The following is a 20,140-nucleotide window of genomic DNA, read 5'->3' as shown; positions in this document are numbered from 1 at the left end:
GCCAGGTGTGCTCAGCGCAGCTGCTGGGTTTGGCCAGGCGGCTGCTTCTGTGGGCGTACACTTGTCTGCCCTCCATCAGAGCAGAGTACATGTCGAGGTGGCGCCTCCATGCCGATCTGGATCTGAGGACGACGCTTCGTGGCGATGTTCGCAGCGCCTGTTTGTGGTGTCATGCCGACACCAATGCCACGGACTGCAGGGGACTGGGTGGCTCATTTTATGTCTCTGGGCAGGTGGGTTTGTGCTTGGTGGTACCGTATGGGCCAGTGAGGCGTTGCTTCGCCTCTAACCCAATAGAACGGTAGTTACGTACTATAACTCCAGATTCTATGAGTATAGGCGCAGCCCTCTAAGTTGAAGGCCTCACTGGACCTTGGTTCTCAGTGCTGAAGAAAAAGCATTTTGGGAGCCGAAGGCCAGGTCTCACCGCTGTATATATACAAAGTTCGGATGTAGGAGAGGCCCACGCTGTGGGTGGGCATAGCCAACTTTTCTCAGTGCAACAATTTTATGTTGTTGTTTAATAACAATAGTGCCCATTAAGGAAGTGGCGGTCAGTGTGCATGTGTGGCATTGCATGCGTTTGTGATAGAAGATGGAGAGAGACAGAGCAGCAGCTGCGCCGGTGATGTGCAGAGTTGTGTGTGAACTTTGTGGGACATTTGAATCATTTATCACAATTGATGAACCACATAAAGAATATTATATCATTTATAAGTAGTACTTGGAATAGGCCTGCAAGGAACTGCGACGTGCATGCAATTGGCAGTGAATTGGCAGACAGACCTTTAGCTGTAGTGGCCCCTGATATATAGCCCCTTTAACACTAGAACGGCCATGATGGTCATTTTGAACGTTTTGAAATTTTTGTAGAATCTTTCTTTGTTGAAAAAATAAATAAAATCCTGCTGGTACCTGACTTTTCCTAAAAGTGTCTGTATTTTCATTTAAAATGTTTTTCATATAAATTACACATAAGGCAAAAAAACAAATTAACATTTTTACCTATTTCATAGGTCATTGCGGTATTCTTTTGTTACATTTCCTGCGGTTGACCTTTGTCTCTCTCAATGTCAATAGAAAGGTCAGTAGCGGTCCTGAGTGTTTTGTATATATGCTAATTTCTACAAACAAAAAGTATATTAGACTAAACTGGTTGATCAGAAATAGGCTAATAATAATAATGAATTACATTTATATTGCATTTTATCATAGATACACAAAGCGCTTCACAGTGATGGCCACGTTATCTATAGGCTATATATATAGCTAGGCTTCTAAAATGAATGAGCGAATGAAGAGGAACATGACTGGAAACATGGCCCTGGAGATGCTTCAGAACTTGAATAGTGATTATTTGGATGCAGGGGAACAATCGGAGCTGGAAAGTGACAGTGACGTTTCCTGGGTGCACGTAAACATTTAAAATAAAATGTTTTATAATTAAATAAAATACTTTTAATTGTTATTATCTTGTTCTGAATTATGTTGAATGGATATGGAAATATAGCCTATCTGTTGTGATATTCGATAATTACGGTAGGCTACTAATTACTATTGATATTGATAATGTATAATTAAACTTGTTTAAATGTACATTTTGGTGTTACTTTATTTTTTAAAAAGATATCCTAATACAATAAATGCATTAATCTCTCAATTATTTATCATTAAACATATAGAGTTGGGAATCTAGCGGCTGTTCTAGTAGTTATGGAATTCTGGTGCTTGTAGTGTTAAGCAATAAAACAACAAAACAATATAAATCTCCATCTGAGTTACACATTCAAATTGTAATTTTAATATTTAGGTTAAGTAAAGACAGAGAAAAATATCTTTTAAATAAATGTACAATATCAAGAATCACAAGGGAAACACAAAAGAAGCATTACACTGCTCAAAAAATTAAGGGAACACTTAAATCACACACCAGATCTCAATGACGTATTAATGGTCAAAGGGACCCAAAATCACCAACTGATTGAGGGCTGGATTCAAAATCACAATGAAAATCAAAGTAAAAAAACTGAAATCACAGCCTGATCCAACTTGCGTGAATTTCATCATGGCAACTCAGAATTTGAATCAATAGTGTATTTTGCCCCTACGTGCCTGTATGTACTCCTGACAAAGTCTGGACATGCTCCTGACAGATGGTGTCATGGGGGATTTCCTGACAGCCCTGATCAGGGCATCAGTGAGCTCCTGGACAGTCTGTAGCGCTACTTGGCAGCATTGGATGCACCAATATATAACATCCCAGAGGTTCTCACTTGGATTCAGGTCTGGGGAACGTCAGGTCCAGTCAGTGGCACCAATGCCTTCATCAGTCAGAACTCCCTACACACTCTGGCCCCATAAGGCCGGGCAATGTCCTGCACCAGGAGAAACCCAAGGCCTCTGAAACCAGCAAAAAATCGACTGAGGATTTCATCATAGTACTTAACAGCAGTCAGGGTACCTCTGATTAGCATGTGGAGGTCTTTGCGACCCTCCAAGGAAATGCCTTCCCAGACCATCACTGACCCACCTCCAAATCGGTCAAGCTAGATGATGCTGCAGGCACCATAACTTTAACCACAGCATCTCCAGGCATCTGTCACATGCCAATTCTGGCGAATGCCAATCGATCTGCATGGTGCTGGGCTGTGAGCACAGATCACAGAACTTGTGTAATGGCCCATCTCCTGGTCTCTCCTCCATGCTCTGGAGACTGTACCGGGTAGACACAGCAAACTTTCTTGTGATGGCACTTATGGATGTGCCATCCTGGAGGAGCTGGTCTACCTGTGCAACCTAAATGGGCTACCAGTAGTGAAAAGTACACTAGTAAAATGCAAAACTAAAGAACAATCAGTCAGAAAGGATCAGGAAAGAGCAACAGACTGTGGCTACCACCTGCAAAACCATTTTCTTTTCAGGTATTGTCTTGCTGTTGCCTCTTCAGTGCACTTGCTGTTAGTTTCATAAACCACTGATTCACAATTGCTTATGCTTCCTAACTGGACAGATTGATATCCCTGACGTTTATCCACTTGATGTTATTTTGTGATGATTTAGTGCCCTTAATTTCTCTGAGCAGTATATATACTGTATTCAATATCAAATACATGATTCTCAAATGCAAACATATCAGAAATGATATCGGAGTGTTTACAGAAAAGCATGATGTTGGAGGCCTTTTTTAGCAATAAATGACATCATTAAGGACCTTAACTCTGTGTTAAAGCGGTGGTATTATGCTTTTTGGCCTTTTCCCTCTCCTTTATTGATTTATACACCTTTTTGTGCATGTAATAGGTTTGCAAAGTTAAAAAGCCCAAAGTCCAGCCCAAAGGGAGTTCCCATCTCCCCCTGTGATGACACAGGGATGAAAGCAAAATGCGCCTCATAAAACGCTTGCTAAATTTAATTTTTTTTGTCTACTCAGCAAACTATTTTCAAGCAGATTAAAAGCAAATAAAAATTAATTATATACCTGAACAAAACATAACTTTCAGTGCACTCATTGGTACATTATTAATATTGTATGAACATTATTTGGAAAGACTGCACCTGTTGACAACAATAATGTAAAGTGTTGAAATAAAACTGTACAGTAAACACTGTATCTATTTCAGCATGAAGGAAACTACATAACAACACAGTGTTTCCATTTATGCAGCACTATGTATAAGTTGTGTCTGTGTATATGTGTATGTTTCTGTGCACAGGCTGTTACTTTTGCAATCTGCGCATCTTGGCATATTGAGCAGCATAAGACTGTCTGCTGGTGTGCTGACCCTCCTCTAGCTCTGATTCATACATCTCTTCCTCTTCTTCTTCTTCTTCTTCTTCTTCATCCTCTTCTTCATCCTCCAGCTCTTCCTTCTCCTCCATGCCTCTCTGGCGATGTAAGGTGCTGCGAAACTGCAAATTAATATGGTTAGAATTCTCAGGCTCACTGAGTTATGGCCTACAAGACAGCAGTTCAAAATTGACCAGAGCATAACTAAAGATTGTCTTATCCTTAACAAGAACTATGGTAACATTAGGGCTTACCCTCCTGGTTGTTTCTGTGTACTGGCTGTGTTGCTGTCGGGGGTTTTGGCCTGTGGTAGAGGCCAGTGTTGACCTGAGGCTTTGGCCTTTGGGGGAGGCCAGTGTAGGACTGGGGTATCTCATGAGGGGAGAAGAGTAGCTGCTCTGAGGGGTGTCCAGGCGCCGAGCCGGAGAGTCGGACACCTTGATCCGTCCAATAAACAGCTATGGAGTAAGGAAGACAGTGTCATGCTAACTCCAAAAACAGGAAAATGGCAGAGTTATACGCTTGTTGTTTCACTCTATCGTTTTAAATGATGATGAAGCTTGAAACAGCATTTATGACTCTGTCCTTTTTTGGAGTAAATCTACTCTCATGCTGCATGTTGTAAATAATTGTGGATTGCCTGGATTATTATTGAACTATTAATTGACGAAAGACAGCATATCCATCCATCAAGTGCATCTTTGCAGTGTTTATGACTATAGGGCTAGTTTGCCAGATCCAGTCAACAGTAACACCAACAGCTTTTGGTCTTGCGATCTTGTTTTGGTCGCAACAATACCTGCAGTGCACAGTCACTGCGAACCCGCTGTCATTCATTCCAACATGTAAAACAAAACCTTCTTCTGTTCGTCAGTCCCACCAGGATTTCGAAATGTCGCAATCACAACTATTAACACAAGTCCCCGTGAATTCAATGCGACTTGCAACCAATCAACTTTTCTGAAAAGTTGACCTATCATTGCCATTTCCCGCAAAACATTGTCACGCATCAGATTGTCATTTCCTTGTTTACAAGTTGCAGCAGAGCAATACCAACGTCTGACTGTGAAAAACAGTATCCAGATCTTTTTTACCAAAGGTTTAAATACGCAGGATTAGGGTTAGGCTCACTTTATCACACAATTTTATCGCAAAACAAGCCCAAACACTGCAACTTTCATCGCAATTTTTTATAAAAGCTGCTGTAAAATCAGCCATTTTAGATCACAACAATCACAAAAAAGGCCAGCGAAATCCTGGAGGGACTGGTATGTGCACACGTTTAAAAAATACAACATGCTAACCGATGAGCATTAGAGTTGATAGATGTATTTTTGACTCCAGTTGCACACAGACATGAGATTGTTATGAATCTTGTCAACTCTCAGAAAGAAAGAAAATTAGCAATGTTTGGTTCATATTAATAGGTTCACATGAAACTTTATTTCTTCTTTTGGGTGGTTAGTAGTGGGCATGGCTTATCAGTTTCTCAGAAACCCAAGTGTATTTAGTGTGCATACATAGTAGCATTATTGTGTCAAATTTTTTGAGCTGGTATTGGACTTAAAGAGACTATACCTGTATACTAGTTGTCTTTTGCTGAGAACTGTTTCCCTTTGGGTGAGAAGAGTCTTAGTCGAAAAACGTTTAATTAGTCAGGCAGTCTCAGAAAAAAAAAACAACTAAAGCCTCAACCGCCACTAGCTGTGCCTTAACATTGGGATGAAATTTGTTGTAACGTGGACCTTTTTGTTGTAACACGAGTCACAAGCGCACACTGCTCTGCTGCTAATTTTCTGCCATTAACTACTTAGCAGTGCTATTAGCTGATTCTACCTGGACTCGGAGCTCGGAGTACCAGGGGAGTGTGGTTGTTTATTAACACCACTTGCACAGGAACAAGGAAGAGGTGTACAGGCCCAGGCAGGGGCCCCAATGGGGAATGCTTCACGGGAGCAGTGCCTGAATGAGCACCAGAATTGAAGTGAGCAGGCAACGGAACCGGGCTCAACAGCTTCCCAGTGAACATGGACCAGGACTGAACACTCCGAAACGTTGGTTACGTATTGTAACCCCAGATTCTATGAGTATAGGCGTAGCCCTCTAAGAGCTGTCGCTATTGGGTTCATCCCCGCGCGCATGCGCAGTCCTGAAGATTTCTTTCGCGCCCATGTGCCGTGCACGGGCCTCTCTCAGGTCCGCAATTTAGGTATATAATACCGGCGAGACCAGAGATCTGCTCCCAAGAGGTCAGCTTTTTTCTTCAGCCGACGCTGGTGGGACCAGTCGGGCCCGCAGCTTAGAGGGCTACGCCTATACTCATAGAATCTGGGGTTACAATACGTAACCAACGTTCTATTTCGTATAGGCTTCGCCCTCTAAGAGCTGTCGCTATTGGGATAAGGGCGAAGCCAGATGTAGTCAATGCCCACTGGACCCCCAGCGGTCATAAGCATTAACACACCAGCTCACAGTACCCTAATCACACAATGCATGATAGAAACCAAAATGTAGGTCTATGTTTCTGCCTGGCCTCGAACCAGGTACCTTCGGCATAGAAGGCGAGTGTCTGATCCATTACGCTACGGAAACTGAGATACGCAGCCATCCGCATTAGACCAGATAACAGGATGGCTGAACGCATCACTCCCTGCCTCCCAACTGCTGCTGTGAGGAAATTGGAACGACAGTTACGCATTGTAACCAGTCCCAACAACGAGGAGAGCAGGCGTGAGGATGGAACAACACACACGCATCCCGGCAACGGGGGGTGTGTGTGCGCACGAGAGCGCCCAGAGTACAGGCACACACAGACGCACACTGCGGCTTATGTTGAGGGAACAGTAAGGACGGTTGTTACGCATTGTGGCAGTCCAACTGGAGCGCAACTAAGACAGAAGGAGCCCCAACAGCCCGTGGCAAGAGGAGCCATACCGGCTCCTTTACAGGGAAGCCTATGTGTGCGTAACGTGTCCCGAGCCAGCAGCGTCGCGCCTGGTCTCCAGAACATTCAGTACCGAGTGCGTTAGAGAAAACCCCGATGCATCGCGTAAATAGAAGCGGATAAAGGGGCAGGGTGAAGCCCATGATGCCGCTGTGCAAATATCCTCCACAGCCATCCCGCTGAACAGCGCTGTGGAGGAGGACACGGCTCTTGTCGAGTGCGCACGGATGCCGGGTGGGGGGTCCTCCCCAGCCGCAACGTACGCCTGTGTGATGGCCTCACACAGCCAATGAGCCAACCGTTGTTTTGACAGAGACTTGCCTCGTGAATGCTCTCTGTAGTGAACAAACAGCTGTTGAGTTTTTCTGAGGGCAGCCGTGCGCTCTACATAATGAGACAACGCGCGCACCGGGCAGAGACGATGAGATGCTTCCTCCGCCTCGTTTCGATGAGGAGGAGGGAAAAAACCTTCCAGGGAAATAATCCGTGACCTGAAGGAGCTAGTTATAACCTTGGGCATGAACGCTGGGTTCGGCCTCAAGGTGGCGGAGCTCCCGTCAGCTCTGATAGCGAGGCAGGATGGAGCGACTGAGAGAGCGCACAGATCGCTCACCCTCTTAGCAGAGGTCAGTGCCAAAAGGAGGGCTGTCTTCAGAGACAGCAGTCTGAGAGAAGTTTGCGGCAGTGGCTCAAAGGGGGAATTGCTCAGAGCGCGCAGCACAAGCGGTAAATCCCACTGTGGCGCCAAGGGGCGCGTGACAGGCCGCTGCCTTCTCACTCCTCTTAAAAAACGCTTAACCAGCGGATGCGCAAAAACCGATCTCTCTCCAAAGCCCTCGTGGCAGAAGAGATGGCCGCCACGTACGATTTGACTGTGGATAAAGCCAGATTTCTGTCCACCAGCAGCTGGAGGAAGGACAGAACAAGAGATAAGGGACACGAGACGGGGTCCGTGTCTCTTTCCACACACCAGTGCTGAAAAGCGGACCACTTTGCTCTATAAGAAGCAGTAGTGGAGGGAGCCCTAGCGCCTTGGATGGTGCGCACCACATTAGGGGGCAATCCTAATCTTTCAAGGCGCTCCCGTTCAGGGGCCAAGCCCACAAACGCTGACCTATCACTGGGAAGTGTAGGATGGCTCCGTCCAGCTGTGAGAGCGCGTCTCTGCGCCACGGCAGCTGCCACGGTTTCCCCGACAGCAGCTGAATCATCACTGGAAACCATGATGCGCTCGTGCGTTCTGGTGCCACCAGAATCACTGTTAGGAGCTCCTCCTGAATGCGCGCCAGGAGGCGGGGAATCAGAGGAACCGGGGGGAAAGCATAAAGGAGCGTTCTGGGCCACGGGCTGTGTGAGAAGGCGTCCACGCCCAGTGGCGGCTCGTCCCGTGCGTTCAGTGAGAACCACAGTGCGCACTGTGCGTTTTCTCGTGAGGCGAACAGATCTATCTCTGACTCCCCGAATCTGTCCCACAGTTCCTGAGTAAGAGTGGAATTCAGTCTCCACTCGTTCTGAGACGGACCGCCGCGTGACATGAGGTCCGCGGCTCGGTTCTGAACACCGGGAATGTGGAGGGCTCTGATAGAGCGCAGGTTCGCGTGGGCCCACAGCAGCAGGCTCCTGGCTATCTCTAGTAGCCGAGCCGAGCGGACGCCGCCCTGACGGTTTATGTAAGCCGCGGCTGTCATGTTGTCTGTTCTCACCAGCACATGTTTGTCTCTCAGAGTGGAGCAAAGTGTTTCAGCACTTTCAGCACTGTGGACAGCTCCAGGCAGTTTATGTGGAGAGATGGAGGCTGTGGCCATTTCCCTCCCACCACGTGAGAATGGCACATCCCGCCCCAGCCAATGAGGGACGCGTCCGTGTACACTGTGACATGTGACGTCACTTTCCCGAGGGGGGACCCCGCTGAAAGCACGTGAGGGGATTTCCAGTACGTCAGGTCTGACTGTACTGAGGGGGGAACGGACAGCAGGCGTCTTTTGTGCTTTATGGGATCGAGGCGGAGACGGCCGAACCATCTCTGTATTTTCCTCATGTGGAGGAGACCCAGAGGGACCACCACGTGACTGGCCGACATCATGCCCAGTAGACGCATCACAGACAAAGCCGTTACCACTTTGTGCGGAGCGATGCGTGACAGCAGAGAGCTGAGAGCTTCCAGCCTGGCTGGAGATAATCTGGCTCTCATGCGGGCTGAGTCCAGATGCACTCCCAGATAGATTATTGACTGGGAGGGGAGAGGAGAGCTCTTCTGCCAGTTTATGGCAAAACCCAGGCGGGACAGGTGTTTCACGAGCTTCATCGTGTGTAGCGCACAGCTCTCCCTGGACGATGCCATGACAATCAAGTCGTCCAGGTAAAACAACACTCTGACGCCCGACCTGCGCAGCGGCTCCAGCGCTGTCTTCACACATTTGGAGAACGTGCGCGGGGCCAGAGAATAGCCGAAAGGCAGGCGGTTGTATTGAAACTGGGCTCCTCTGAAAGAGAAACGCAGGAATTTCCTGTGTCTGGGGATGATGGGGACATGGAAATAAGCGTCCTTTAGGTCGATGGACGCGAACCAATCCCCAGAACGTACACATTCCAATACGTGCCTGACTGAGAGCATGTGGAACGGCCTCCTCATTATGCATTTGTTGAAGGAGGAGAGATCCAGGATCGGCCTCATTCCGCCCGTTTTCTTGGGCACCAGGAAGTAACGGGAGTAAAAGCCCTCGTTCTCCTCGCCCCGCGGGACTTTTGAAATCGCTCCTTTGCTCAGGAGCTCTGTTATTTCTGCCATCAGAGCAGATGTCTCTGACTGCGATGACATGACGGTCTCCAGCACCCCGCTGAAAGGAGGAGGGGGGCTGGCGAATTGGAGAGTGTAACCCTTCTTTATTAATCTCGCCATCCACTCGTTCATGGGCAGATTTTGCCACGCGCAGCAACGCTCTGAAAGCGGGCGAGCAAAAATCTGGGGGCCTCTGTGGACATTTCTGACAGCCAGAGAAGAGCCCTCTCCGCCGCCGTGTGAGCTGCAGAGCCGCTCGACACGACCCATGGGAGGGCTGAGTTGAAAGGGCTGCGGCGGCGATAGTGTGAAACACTCGGGCCGCTCATTCTCAGTGTCAGACTCGTGCCACGGTGAAAAACCTCCACTAACACACACTGAAGGGTGAGAGGTGGGGAGGCCGCAGAGAGGCAGGGAGTGCGGGTGGGCTGTTGTGTTTATCTGATGTGAATGTTTTTCACTCATGATAATATGAGAGAGGGACAACAGCGGCTCAACAACTGACGCAGCGTGTGCGTGCGCAGCGGAGCTTGCTTGTGTGTGGGAGAAGTGCGTTTCATCAGCTGCAGGAAGCTCAGGGGGAGAGAGGGGCAGGCTGACTGTTAGGAACATGCTCTTTATGGACATTTGGTTGGCTCTGAAAAGAGCCGTTGTGTCCGGCTGTTCCGGGAAGAAAACACACGTCCCCCGCGTCCCGTCAATACCTCCGCTGTTTGCGGGGAGGCTCGGCAGGGGGGTTGGACCAGGAGCAAGCCGCTCGCCTGTTCTTTACTGCAGGGCGGCGCTGTGAAGAGGGAGCAGCGGCCGCCGGGGGAGCCCGGGGGGCATGGGCTGGAGCCGGCGGAGGCGCAGCCGCAGCAGTGGCCGCGGGGCGCCTCGGCCTGGGGCGGGGGGTCGCGGCGATCACGCCGGGAGCCCTGTGAGCGCCGTGGGTGTTGAGGTGGCGCTCTGCTCCACGCTGTGTGCCGCTTCACCTTGTCCGCCTCGTCCGAAGCTTGCTGCAGGTGTGTGATTGCATCCTGGAGGAGCGGCCCAAACAGCCCATCGGGGCTGATGGGGCCGTCCAGCAACTCCTTCCTGATCTGCTCCGGCAGATCGGACATGTGCAGCCACATGTTGCGTTGCAGCACTGTCATCCATGCCATAATCCGGGACTGGCCGACCGCCGCCGCTGTGGCGAGCGACAAAATGGCGGCCGCGGCTTTCCCAAACTCGCTGGCGAGCTCGGGGGAAAGGGCGTCGGGCTGAGCAGCGACAGATGACATGGACGAGGCCAGCAGCGATATGTTGTTGATGGCGGCTGTTACCTGGGCGGCGCACTGGTGGGAGCGGTCCGTGACTCGAGCCGTCACCTGGTCGCGGGCGGAGGGCGGAGTCGGCTTCCTCCTGCCGAAAAAGTGGCTTTAGGCAGCAGGATGGCTGCCAGGCTGGGCTCCAGAGGTGGGACAGAGGGAAACCCACGGTCAGTGAGGCCCTCGACCTTCGTGAAGTTGACGTACCTCGCCACCGGCGCCTTCAGCTTCCCAGGCTCGGCCCCCGCTTCGGAGAGAAAAGGCTGAAGCGGTGGAAAAAGGGGCCACACAGGAACCTGTTTGGAGGCTTGCTCTGGCTGGTAGATGTCGCCGAGCATGGCGCTAGGAGCAGGTGCAGGAGGCTCAGCAGGCATCGGCACGCCCTTGCGCTCAGCAGCCGTCTTGATTATGTCGGGGAGATCCCGGAGGAGAGCCCCGCAGGACGGCAAGCTGGAAGGCGGAAGTGGAGCAGGAGCCAGCGACGCCGCCTTCTCATCCAACTCCAAGTCAAACCCCAGGTCTTCCAGCGGGAAGAGGGGTGAGCCTGGCGGGGAGCCAGCAATGGAGGGAGCAGAGTCAGAGGACTCGAGCCCTGCATCGCCAGCAGTCCCGCCGGCGAGGTCCGCCGTGAAGCTAACTGGCTTAGCCCAGCTAGCTTCGTCGTCCTCCTCCTCCTGCAGGGCCGCGAAGGCGTCGACCCGCCGTCGCTTCTCCTCCACGGGCAGCTGTGCGCAGTAGGGGCACGAGGCCCGGGGAGTCAGAGCCAGGCCAGCGTGCTGGGGACCGAGGCAGGTCTCGCAGCGGGCGTGGAGATCAAACCCCATGATGTAGCCGGCGTGGCAGGACGGGCAGAGGCGGACTCCTTCCGAGCGGCGGACCTCAACGGTAGAGCGGTGAGTAGCCATAGGAAAAGCTCTTTAGTAGGAAAATTGCTCTTTAGATGCTACTCTGCTCTCCGAAATGACTGCTATGCAGCGCTGAAGAAAAAAGGGGAGCAGATCTCTGGTCTCGCCGGTATTATATACCTAAATTGCGGACCTGAGAGAGGCCCGTGCACGGCACATGGGCGCGAAAGAAATCTTCAGGACTGCGCATGCGCGCGGGGATGAACCCAATAGCGACAGCTCTTAGAGGGCGAAGCCTATACGAAATAGAACCGATGGAGACCAGTTTGACCACTGGAACCTAACTAGGAATACTGTTAGGTTCTGCCAGATGCAGACACGTAAAACTGAACTGGTATGAAGTGAAAGTGTTTATTAACAAAAGAGTGACATATCCAAGCAACAAAACTCCTGATAAGTCCATTAAATCCGCAGAACAGACAAACAATCCACAAGATGAATTGTAATCTTTCTTGTAAACACAAGAAATGAGACTTTGCAAACTAGACCTCCATTGAAAACTGGTGAGATATGCATGAACAAGGAAACCGCAAAAAAAGGAAAGGCAAACGATCTACAGGTGAGGGGGAAACTAATTGACACAATTCACAAAGGTGAAACAACTAAGACATCAGAGCCAAGTACTGGAAGTTAAACATGACAACGCAACACTAGGGGCAGACTAAACTACAAATTAAAACAGGAAGTAAAGCTTACATAAACACACAAGGCAAGAAATCACAAAATAAAACATAACACATGGCATGAGTGCACACAGGAGCACAGACAAAACAAAACAAGATCAGAACACTAATGAAACTCAAAACGGCCCGAGAACCAGGGACCATAGGTGACCTCAGGCAGTGGCCTGAGAACCATGAGCAGCAGGTAACTTCAGGCAGATGGCCCAGAAACCAGGGGCTGCAGAAAACCTAAGGCGGACGGCCTGGACGTGCCCCTGTATCCATGTGCTGTGCCCCAGTGAAATTGGCAAAACTCCAAGGCGTCGTTTTTGTACGTGTAGGGCTCCACAGTCAAGTGAGCAACTGCAACATCCGGTTACACTTTCAAAATAAACTACTAGCAGTGCTAGTTAACGATATGAAATGTGCAAAAAATGAGTGTTGAAAGTGGGTGTTTACAACAGTGATGAGAGGAAAAACATGGACAATCTATCTGTGCACAAGAAGAGAAAATAACCCAATGAGAGTGACTTTCAGGAACAGCAGTCAGGTAAACTTGTGTTCTCTTTTCTGAAAGTCTGATGTGTGCAGGTTCATGTGCAGCTGCAGTGAATCTCTGTCCTGCTAACCCAGCTTGGCAGCGCAGCTAGGTCTGTCTGTGTCTTAGTTGCTTGCCAGACTATGACTTAATAATATTAGAGTGAAATACAACTATTTATTAAGCTTGATAAACGCCGACGGGCAACATTTATAAACCGCAGCACAGAAAAGATAGCCACATCACGCGTCAACATGCGCTCATACACCCATGTACGAAATGAAACTTTTGCATTTAAGGAGAAGGGTCCGGCTGAGCGGAATTTATTGCATTCCAGCAGCAACATTCGTGGTACCAGTCCAGACAGCACACGGATGTGATGGCACTCCTCACACTCTTCACAGTGATTATCTGTCTCTCAGTGAAGGTTTAGTTACAATCTTTTAACATCAAATAATGTTATATTACACACGCTGCTGTTTGTTATTTTGTTATTTATATGGTCGCCCCTTTGCTCTTATGTATTTCCGTACCACATATTTTTATCTACTGTTCATATATTTTATAAATGTACATAACTTCTGGTTTTACTGTAAAGTGTCTTTGAGTGTCCTGAAAAGGGCTATAGAAATAAAATGTATTATTATTATTATTATTTTCCTCAATAAAAATGACAAATGGTCAATAAATATTCAATAAATGTTGATCTTATTCATTTGAATCATGAACAAATTAGCACTTACTTCAAGATAAGATACTTAAGATATATTTATTTTGTTGTTATATGTCATAGCACAGTTGACCCAAATCCATTACTAGCACAGACCCAGCCCAGACGTCTTTAGCAGGTCACACAGACCCAGGTGAAAGACAGGCAGCCTCAGCCAGTATGAGTACATCCAGAGGTCTACAGACAGCATCAGTCTTAACAGACTTTATGAGGATTTTTCTATAAAAGGTTTCCATTCAGGCTTATTTCAGAGACGGAAAGGTAATAGTGAGAGCAATGCAGTGTCAGGTGTGACTGTGCAGCAATGGCAAATGGTTTACATGGTTCACAAGTGAGGTATGAGGGCCATGCCAAAATTATTCTCAGGTGGTAACATAGCTATGTGTGTTTATGCTCCAGTCAAAGCCCTTTCTTTTACATGGGGAGGAGGAGGCCTGTGCCCCAGTAGAGCTTTATGTCTAGCAACACCCCTGTTGAGACGCCTTTGTTTTATCATGATCAAACAAAGTTTTTAGTTCCCTCTTTCCCCTTCTCTGCTGCAAGTTTGCATTACACTTTTTTATCAATTGATGGTTTTTATAATTCACCATTCACATGACCTAAATACACTTGTGCCATGCACTTTATACCATTCGCTATAGATTATTTAAATAGTGCCCTTTATGTTAGAGGGTGCTCATAGTGTAGACACTGCTAAATAACCGATTGTCGAGGATTCCCTTCCCAGTTGAAGTATGAACAATGGCACTGTGTATAGATGGCATTTATGATTACTAAAAGAGAATTTGTAGTTACATTCTTAGAAGACCCCATCTAACATTCAGGAAAAAAATTAGAGACATAAAGGCAATATGGGGGACTGGAGGAAACTGGAAAAAAAAGGGTGAGGATCCGGAAGCATTTTTCCCCATTTTGTTTTATAGAGTACTTTTTTGTTTTAAATAATATCCTCCATGTTACTTAACATAGAAACCTGGAGCTCTCCTGTATCATGTAACAGCCACATAGGTAAATGTTGTGGCCACCAGTTTTCAAGTCAATTATTTCACCGTTATTTGTGAGATATGTTTCTTTCATTAATCATCACAGGAGCAAAATCTCCAAAGTCAGAAATACTTTACCTATCATCTACATTTACTTTACCACTTATCTTTGTTAAATTTAACAAATAGCAGTAGCGAGTTGATGTGCCTAATGTGGCAGCAAACAGCTGCCTATTTACACATCCAGTAGACACTGAGCAATATTACTATTCATTTGGAGTTGTATTTCTGGCCTGATGAACTTCAGTCCAATAGTCACTCTACTTTTAGCTCTGTTTTTGGACTTTGGACCAACTCCTGAGAAGAGAATATGTGGCTCTTTTAGCTGATAAATGCTCCACTAAGTTCACTAGCTAATTGCTTACTTTGTCTGCTGTTTGGGGCTGAGCTGTAAGGTGGGATTATCTTCACAGTAATCACACATTTTGTTTACGGCATTATCAGCTACATAAGCTACCTCCAGATCCTTTTGAGTGTTCATTGCCTCCAGGTTGTGGTATGTGTGTGTATAGACCTCCAGCACTTTAGCATGGAAGAGCATCTCCACTGTGATGAAGTCTGTGAAAACCCTCTGCCAAAAGAAATAGCAATGGATGTTGTCAGTGCGACAGTGATTCTTTATACATTCTTGTAGGATATATGTGTACAGTATGTGTGAGACTGACTTTGATATCCTCCAGCTTCTGTCTCTGGAAGTCTGTAATGGTCTCCTCCAGTTGTCTGATACTATGCTGTGCATTGCTGGAAGCCTTCTGAGCATTTGCTTCTGCCTGTCAATTAAGACACATTACAATACACAAAACTTTACCTCAAAGTATGTATGAGCAGCTTGAAGGGACTGAACTGTGATGAGATAATAATAAAATAATTTACCTGTGACTGAAAGGTCTTGTCAAGAAAATATTCTCGAGTTTAATTGCGTACAATTGTAACTTGCAAACATGTTTAATATTTGATGCCTAGATGTGAAAGTCAAATAACATATAATGTCCCATACAAAAAAACTGATATATAGCCATAAAATATATACGTACAGTATGTCAACGTATATCTCTAACCAATATATATAATATAAAAGTCACATATTTACCAGATACATTATATTTTGTATACATTCTGTATACCACATATTAAATCATGGCAAAATAATTAAAATGTTCATATATGATCAATATATTCTTTTGCAGACATATGTATTACCTCTATTTTATATGATATAAGATATATTCTGATATATATGAGGTTAAGGCATTGTTACTTATATAAAAAAGACTTCCATCCACCGGCTGGTAAATGTGAATCATCTTTTTGAGATGAAGCAACACCACTGCACCAGGGCACCAGTTTAGACAAATGTCCCAAAATATGGCATCATTTTGATAATTATGAATCTCTAAGTTGTACATCTCTGAGTAATAACAAACATTTGATATGATAGATATTACATTTTCAAATATTTGACAAGACTTTGCACAATGCAAAAGAATGCATTTGAACATTCAGTATCCCTGTAGGCTAGGTGCATCTGATATTGTATATATGGTACGTAATATATTGCAATATTTTCATACGTGGTTAGGTAGGAACATATTCAAATCCAAAATTCATATTTTATGTAAAATATATGGGTCTATTTTACACAGTATGTTCAAGGAACATATTAAAAATTCCCATATACCTACATAGATTTTTATCACAACTGTACACTGATATAACTGGATTGTGTTGACCTCACCCAGAGTTGTTGTGCTCAGGAGGTAAACACCACATTAACTACCTATCCAAGCCAATTGGATAAGAGGCCTTTATCATCCACCCACTCCAACCTCAACAATGGACACACCTGCTGTGTCCTATTTGGGAAAGGTTGATAACAGTCATTATTTCGAGATCATGAGATAATTATGCCGAAATCACTGGAAAATGGAATAACAAAATATTTGAATAGCTTTCCTGTGACAAAGCAATATATTTCTTAAGATCTTGAGACAAACAAATAATCTTAATACAGGGGTCTGCAAGTTTTTTTAGGATCATTTTAGACTGGTATCCACTGTGCCTGGTTTGCTCACTCGAGTACAGGACTCTGCCACATTAGGTCGATGTTTTAAAAAAACATTTATCCTCTTCAAACAATAATGCTCACAATAAAGCACTTGCTTTATTGCGAGCATGTCAGACTGGTCCACATCCATCAACCTCTCACATTTCCCGACGGCTCTTTCAGAGGTGTGTCAAGCACCTCTGAAAAGTTCTGAAGGACATTCAAACAGTGTGTGAATTGCATGACACACTTCTGAAATAGCTGTTGGGAAATTGGTTGCTGGAGTCACCTGAGGTCAAGTCTGAATGTCCATCATTGACATGAGGCCAAATGTGAGCGTTTGTTCAATCCCCTGGGAAGGGATGAAAGGATAGGAATGGTAAGTGGTGTGTCGCAGCCCTCCTTCCCTGTTTAGAGGTGGTTTCTCTATACTGGTGTCAATCAATCTTTTCACAGAGAAGCCATGAGAGGCAAAATGTTTTCAAGCAACCTCAACCAAGTCCAGTTGCCCTTGATTTTACCTACATTTCATAACTATCACCTGGATGGCAAAAAATATCCAGAGACATCCTCAAGATTTTACTTTCAGCTTTTATTTTCCCATAAGGGGCTTTAGCAGAAATCATCTTAGTTAAAACTGTCTGACAGTATCAGGTATAAATATTCAGTTTCCAGTTCTTCATTGAAGCTAGTTGATGTTTACACTAAATTACATATTCAAACCTGAGAGTGCATGGTTCTTATGGCTCCATCAAATGGATATATTCAAGATGTTTTGTGCATCATTTTAGAAACGCTTCGTCAAATTTCACAGTCAGACTTTGTGTCTTTGGAAACTTTGGACCTCTGTTCTGAGGGTTTGAACCATGTTTGGTTGCATAGCATGAGTTTATATTGAATGACCTGTTGGTGGTTCATTATGATTAAATAAGTCCATACAACAAATTTGAATGCATGGTGAAAAAGTCAAATATCTGTGAAGGATACAATGCTCTGTCGGTCTGCTGGGTTCCTCAATCGGATTTTCTCCAGTTTCTGCAACTCCTTCAGCTCTCTGTTCAGATCAGTGCTGAACTTCTTCAGATCTACCTAAATGGTAGATACACTGTCAGCTCAGACAACACAAAGGCCAGTCGGTCTATTTTATGTAGTATTTATATGTGGAACACTGTCCTAAAAAGAAAAAAGACAGCACTGGTTGTGTGATTAAATGCATAAATGCATGACTTATGTTTACGTATTCCTCACTTGCAAGAACCTTTACATGTTGAAGGGGTTACTGCACCCTCATAACCATGAGAGCAGTGTTGTTGTGGACAATATGGTTACCAAAGGCTTGTCCCAGGCAAGGGACCAAAAGTGGTTTTAGAAGCCTTATGGATTGACAACTTTGGTGTGCTGACCCCAGGCTACTAAACTATATTTATCTTAACTGTGTATGCGTGAGCTCAAAAGAAAGTCTCTCGGAAATATTTAAAAAATATTTACTGAGAATTTGAACACTTCCGTGAGTCTGACAAAAAAAGAGCATGTGACTGACAGACAAGCTAGACAAATGTGGGATTAAATTCTGCTTAAGTATTTCTAGTTTCACTTTTAAGAGAAAATAGGCTTTAAAGATAAATTGTATCTGAAAGTGTTTTGCATCTTATTTTTTTCATTTATTTTATTTTACCAGTAACAGATGTTGGAAAGGGTAGAGTCATCACATAATCAGGATTTAGGCCAGCCATAATTAACTGATATTAGTGTCTATATATCGATATCAGAAACACACATCTGTATCCAAACTGACCCTTTTATTTTTGACTATGTTTCCATAGGCTTGCAGGGGAGCAACAACTTTCATCTCCATTCTCTCTACCTGCAAACATAAAGTGTTCATCATTACAATAAACACATGTTAAAGAGTTTGGTGCAAAAAAAAGAAAGAATGATGCACGGATAATCACAGTATCCCTGACCTGAGCCTGTCTGTAGTCCTGCACCATGGCCAGGTCTTCAGCCAGGTTTTTTAGGCCAATCTGGAGCTCTTGGTCTTCTGTGCTGGAGAATTCAGTGAGTTGAGCCACCAGCAGGTCTGCCTTGTCTCTGAGCTTGGCTGTTTTCCTGGTGTAGGAGGCTAGCAGGGAGCAGATCTCACCCAGGTACTTCTCAGCATGGTTCACCGTCTGCTCAATGCTCTTCACCTGGACATCCCTACTGGGATAGAATCAAGAGAAAACATTGGAAATAGGATGTGCTTTATTATAACATATTAGGAACAAACTAGCTTGTTAACATTAAAATAATCCACTACAAGTAAAAGTCCTGTATTCAAAATCCTACTACTAAGTACTAACAGGTAAATGTACTTAATGTATCAAAAGTACTCGTTCTGCAGAAAATGGTCTCTGTGACTAAAATGTTATAATGTATTTTGTCATTAAAACGTTAGTACTGCTTAAGCAGCATTTTACTGTTGTGGCAGCTACTATTAGGTAGTTTCATTCAGCAGTTCCCTAGGTTGGGAATATTTATTTGAATTAAACCTTTTGAGAGGTTTAGAGGGGAAATGCCTCGTGAACAATTCATAGTCACAAACCAAAAACTTTATCTTTATATATATATTGTGTATCTTAATGTGTGAAGTAACTACAGATGTTAGATTAAAAAAAGTAAATATTACAAAATGAATTTTAGTGGAGTAGAAGATAAAGTAGCATAAAATGAAAGTGAAGTACAAGTACCTCAGAACTGTACGTAAGTACAGTGGTAAACAGTACACTACATGTACTTTGTTACATTCCACCACTGCAGGGAATCAGTTAATACTACCTCATCGTTATCGTCTCTCTGGATAATGTGAAACATAAAAGCACTGACTTGTACCTGGAGAAGAGGCTGTTCATGTTTGTTCTGTTGTCCTCGCTGCAGCTCCTCTGCTCTGTTGTTTGCCTCACCTGGTTCTCACCTCCACCAGGTAACAGAAGACTGTTGCCATGGAAACACCAACAACAGATGGTGTGTAATAGCTGTGGCAGGGGTGTAAGTCATGCTCATTGCCACATGATGGCAGCAGAGTATTATCATGGTCATCTATTAGACCTTTGAATGAACGAGGAGTCTTTCTGTCTCTCCCTATAAAGATCATGTAAGGAGTGCTGCATATTACAAAGGAAAAAATATATTTTCCCCATGTCAATATATTCTGTGTATACTGTACACAAGAGATGACAAAAAACACAGGATTGTACAGTTTACAATGCTTTCTGCAACAGTGTATTTTTATACCACTACCTATGGGGGCTATTCTAGAGCCTATCTTGCCCTCAAATTCAGTGTAGTGGGAGATACTTGTGTCTTTAGTGTCCAAAGGCAGTTTAACTTAGTAATAATAATAATGTGGTAGCGCTTCACATTACAGCTTGGTAATA

At 45.2% G+C, this 20,140-nt stretch overlaps 1 protein-coding gene across 1 annotated transcript; it reads right to left on the bottom strand.

Annotated features, from left to right (window-relative positions):
- Window positions 1-3,400: 3,400 nt before the first annotated feature.
- LOC119882036 (CBY1-interacting BAR domain-containing protein 2-like) lies at window positions 3,401-19,707 on the bottom strand. The gene is made up of 9 exons (XM_038692085.1): window positions 19,667-19,707; window positions 18,689-18,926; window positions 18,520-18,588; window positions 17,712-17,813; window positions 15,554-15,559; window positions 15,346-15,450; window positions 15,138-15,251; window positions 4,042-4,245; window positions 3,401-3,909 (listed from the first exon to the last, which is right to left on the bottom strand). The coding sequence occupies exons 1-9, from the start codon at window positions 19,705-19,707 to the stop codon at window positions 3,718-3,720; spliced, it is 1,071 nt and encodes a 356-aa protein (XP_038548013.1). The 3' UTR covers window positions 3,401-3,717.
- Between the last annotated feature and the right edge of the window lie 433 nt (window positions 19,708-20,140).

Source organism: Micropterus salmoides, unplaced genomic scaffold, assembly GCF_014851395.1.
Source record: "Micropterus salmoides isolate LMB-PRFRI ecotype aquatic unplaced genomic scaffold, ASM1485139v1 Ms_hic_scaffold_1, whole genome shotgun sequence".
In the NCBI taxonomy this organism is placed as follows: domain Eukaryota; kingdom Metazoa; phylum Chordata; class Actinopteri; order Centrarchiformes; family Centrarchidae; genus Micropterus; species Micropterus salmoides.
The sequence above is the reverse complement of the archived record's forward strand: the minus strand, read 5'-3'. Positions and strand labels throughout refer to the sequence as shown.

Coding starts and splice junctions, on each gene's coding strand:
- LOC119882036 (XM_038692085.1), bottom strand. CDS start 19,707: ATGGCAACAGTCTTCTGTTACCTGGTGGAGGTGAGAACCAG. Junction 17,814..18,519: donor ACATAGTCAAAAATAAAAGG/GTCAGTTTGGAT, acceptor TCTACCATTTAG/GTAGATCTGAAGAAGTTCAG. Junction 3,910..4,041: donor ACACAGAAACAACCAGGAGG/GTAAGCCCTAAT, acceptor ATTAATTTGCAG/TTTCGCAGCACCTTACATCG.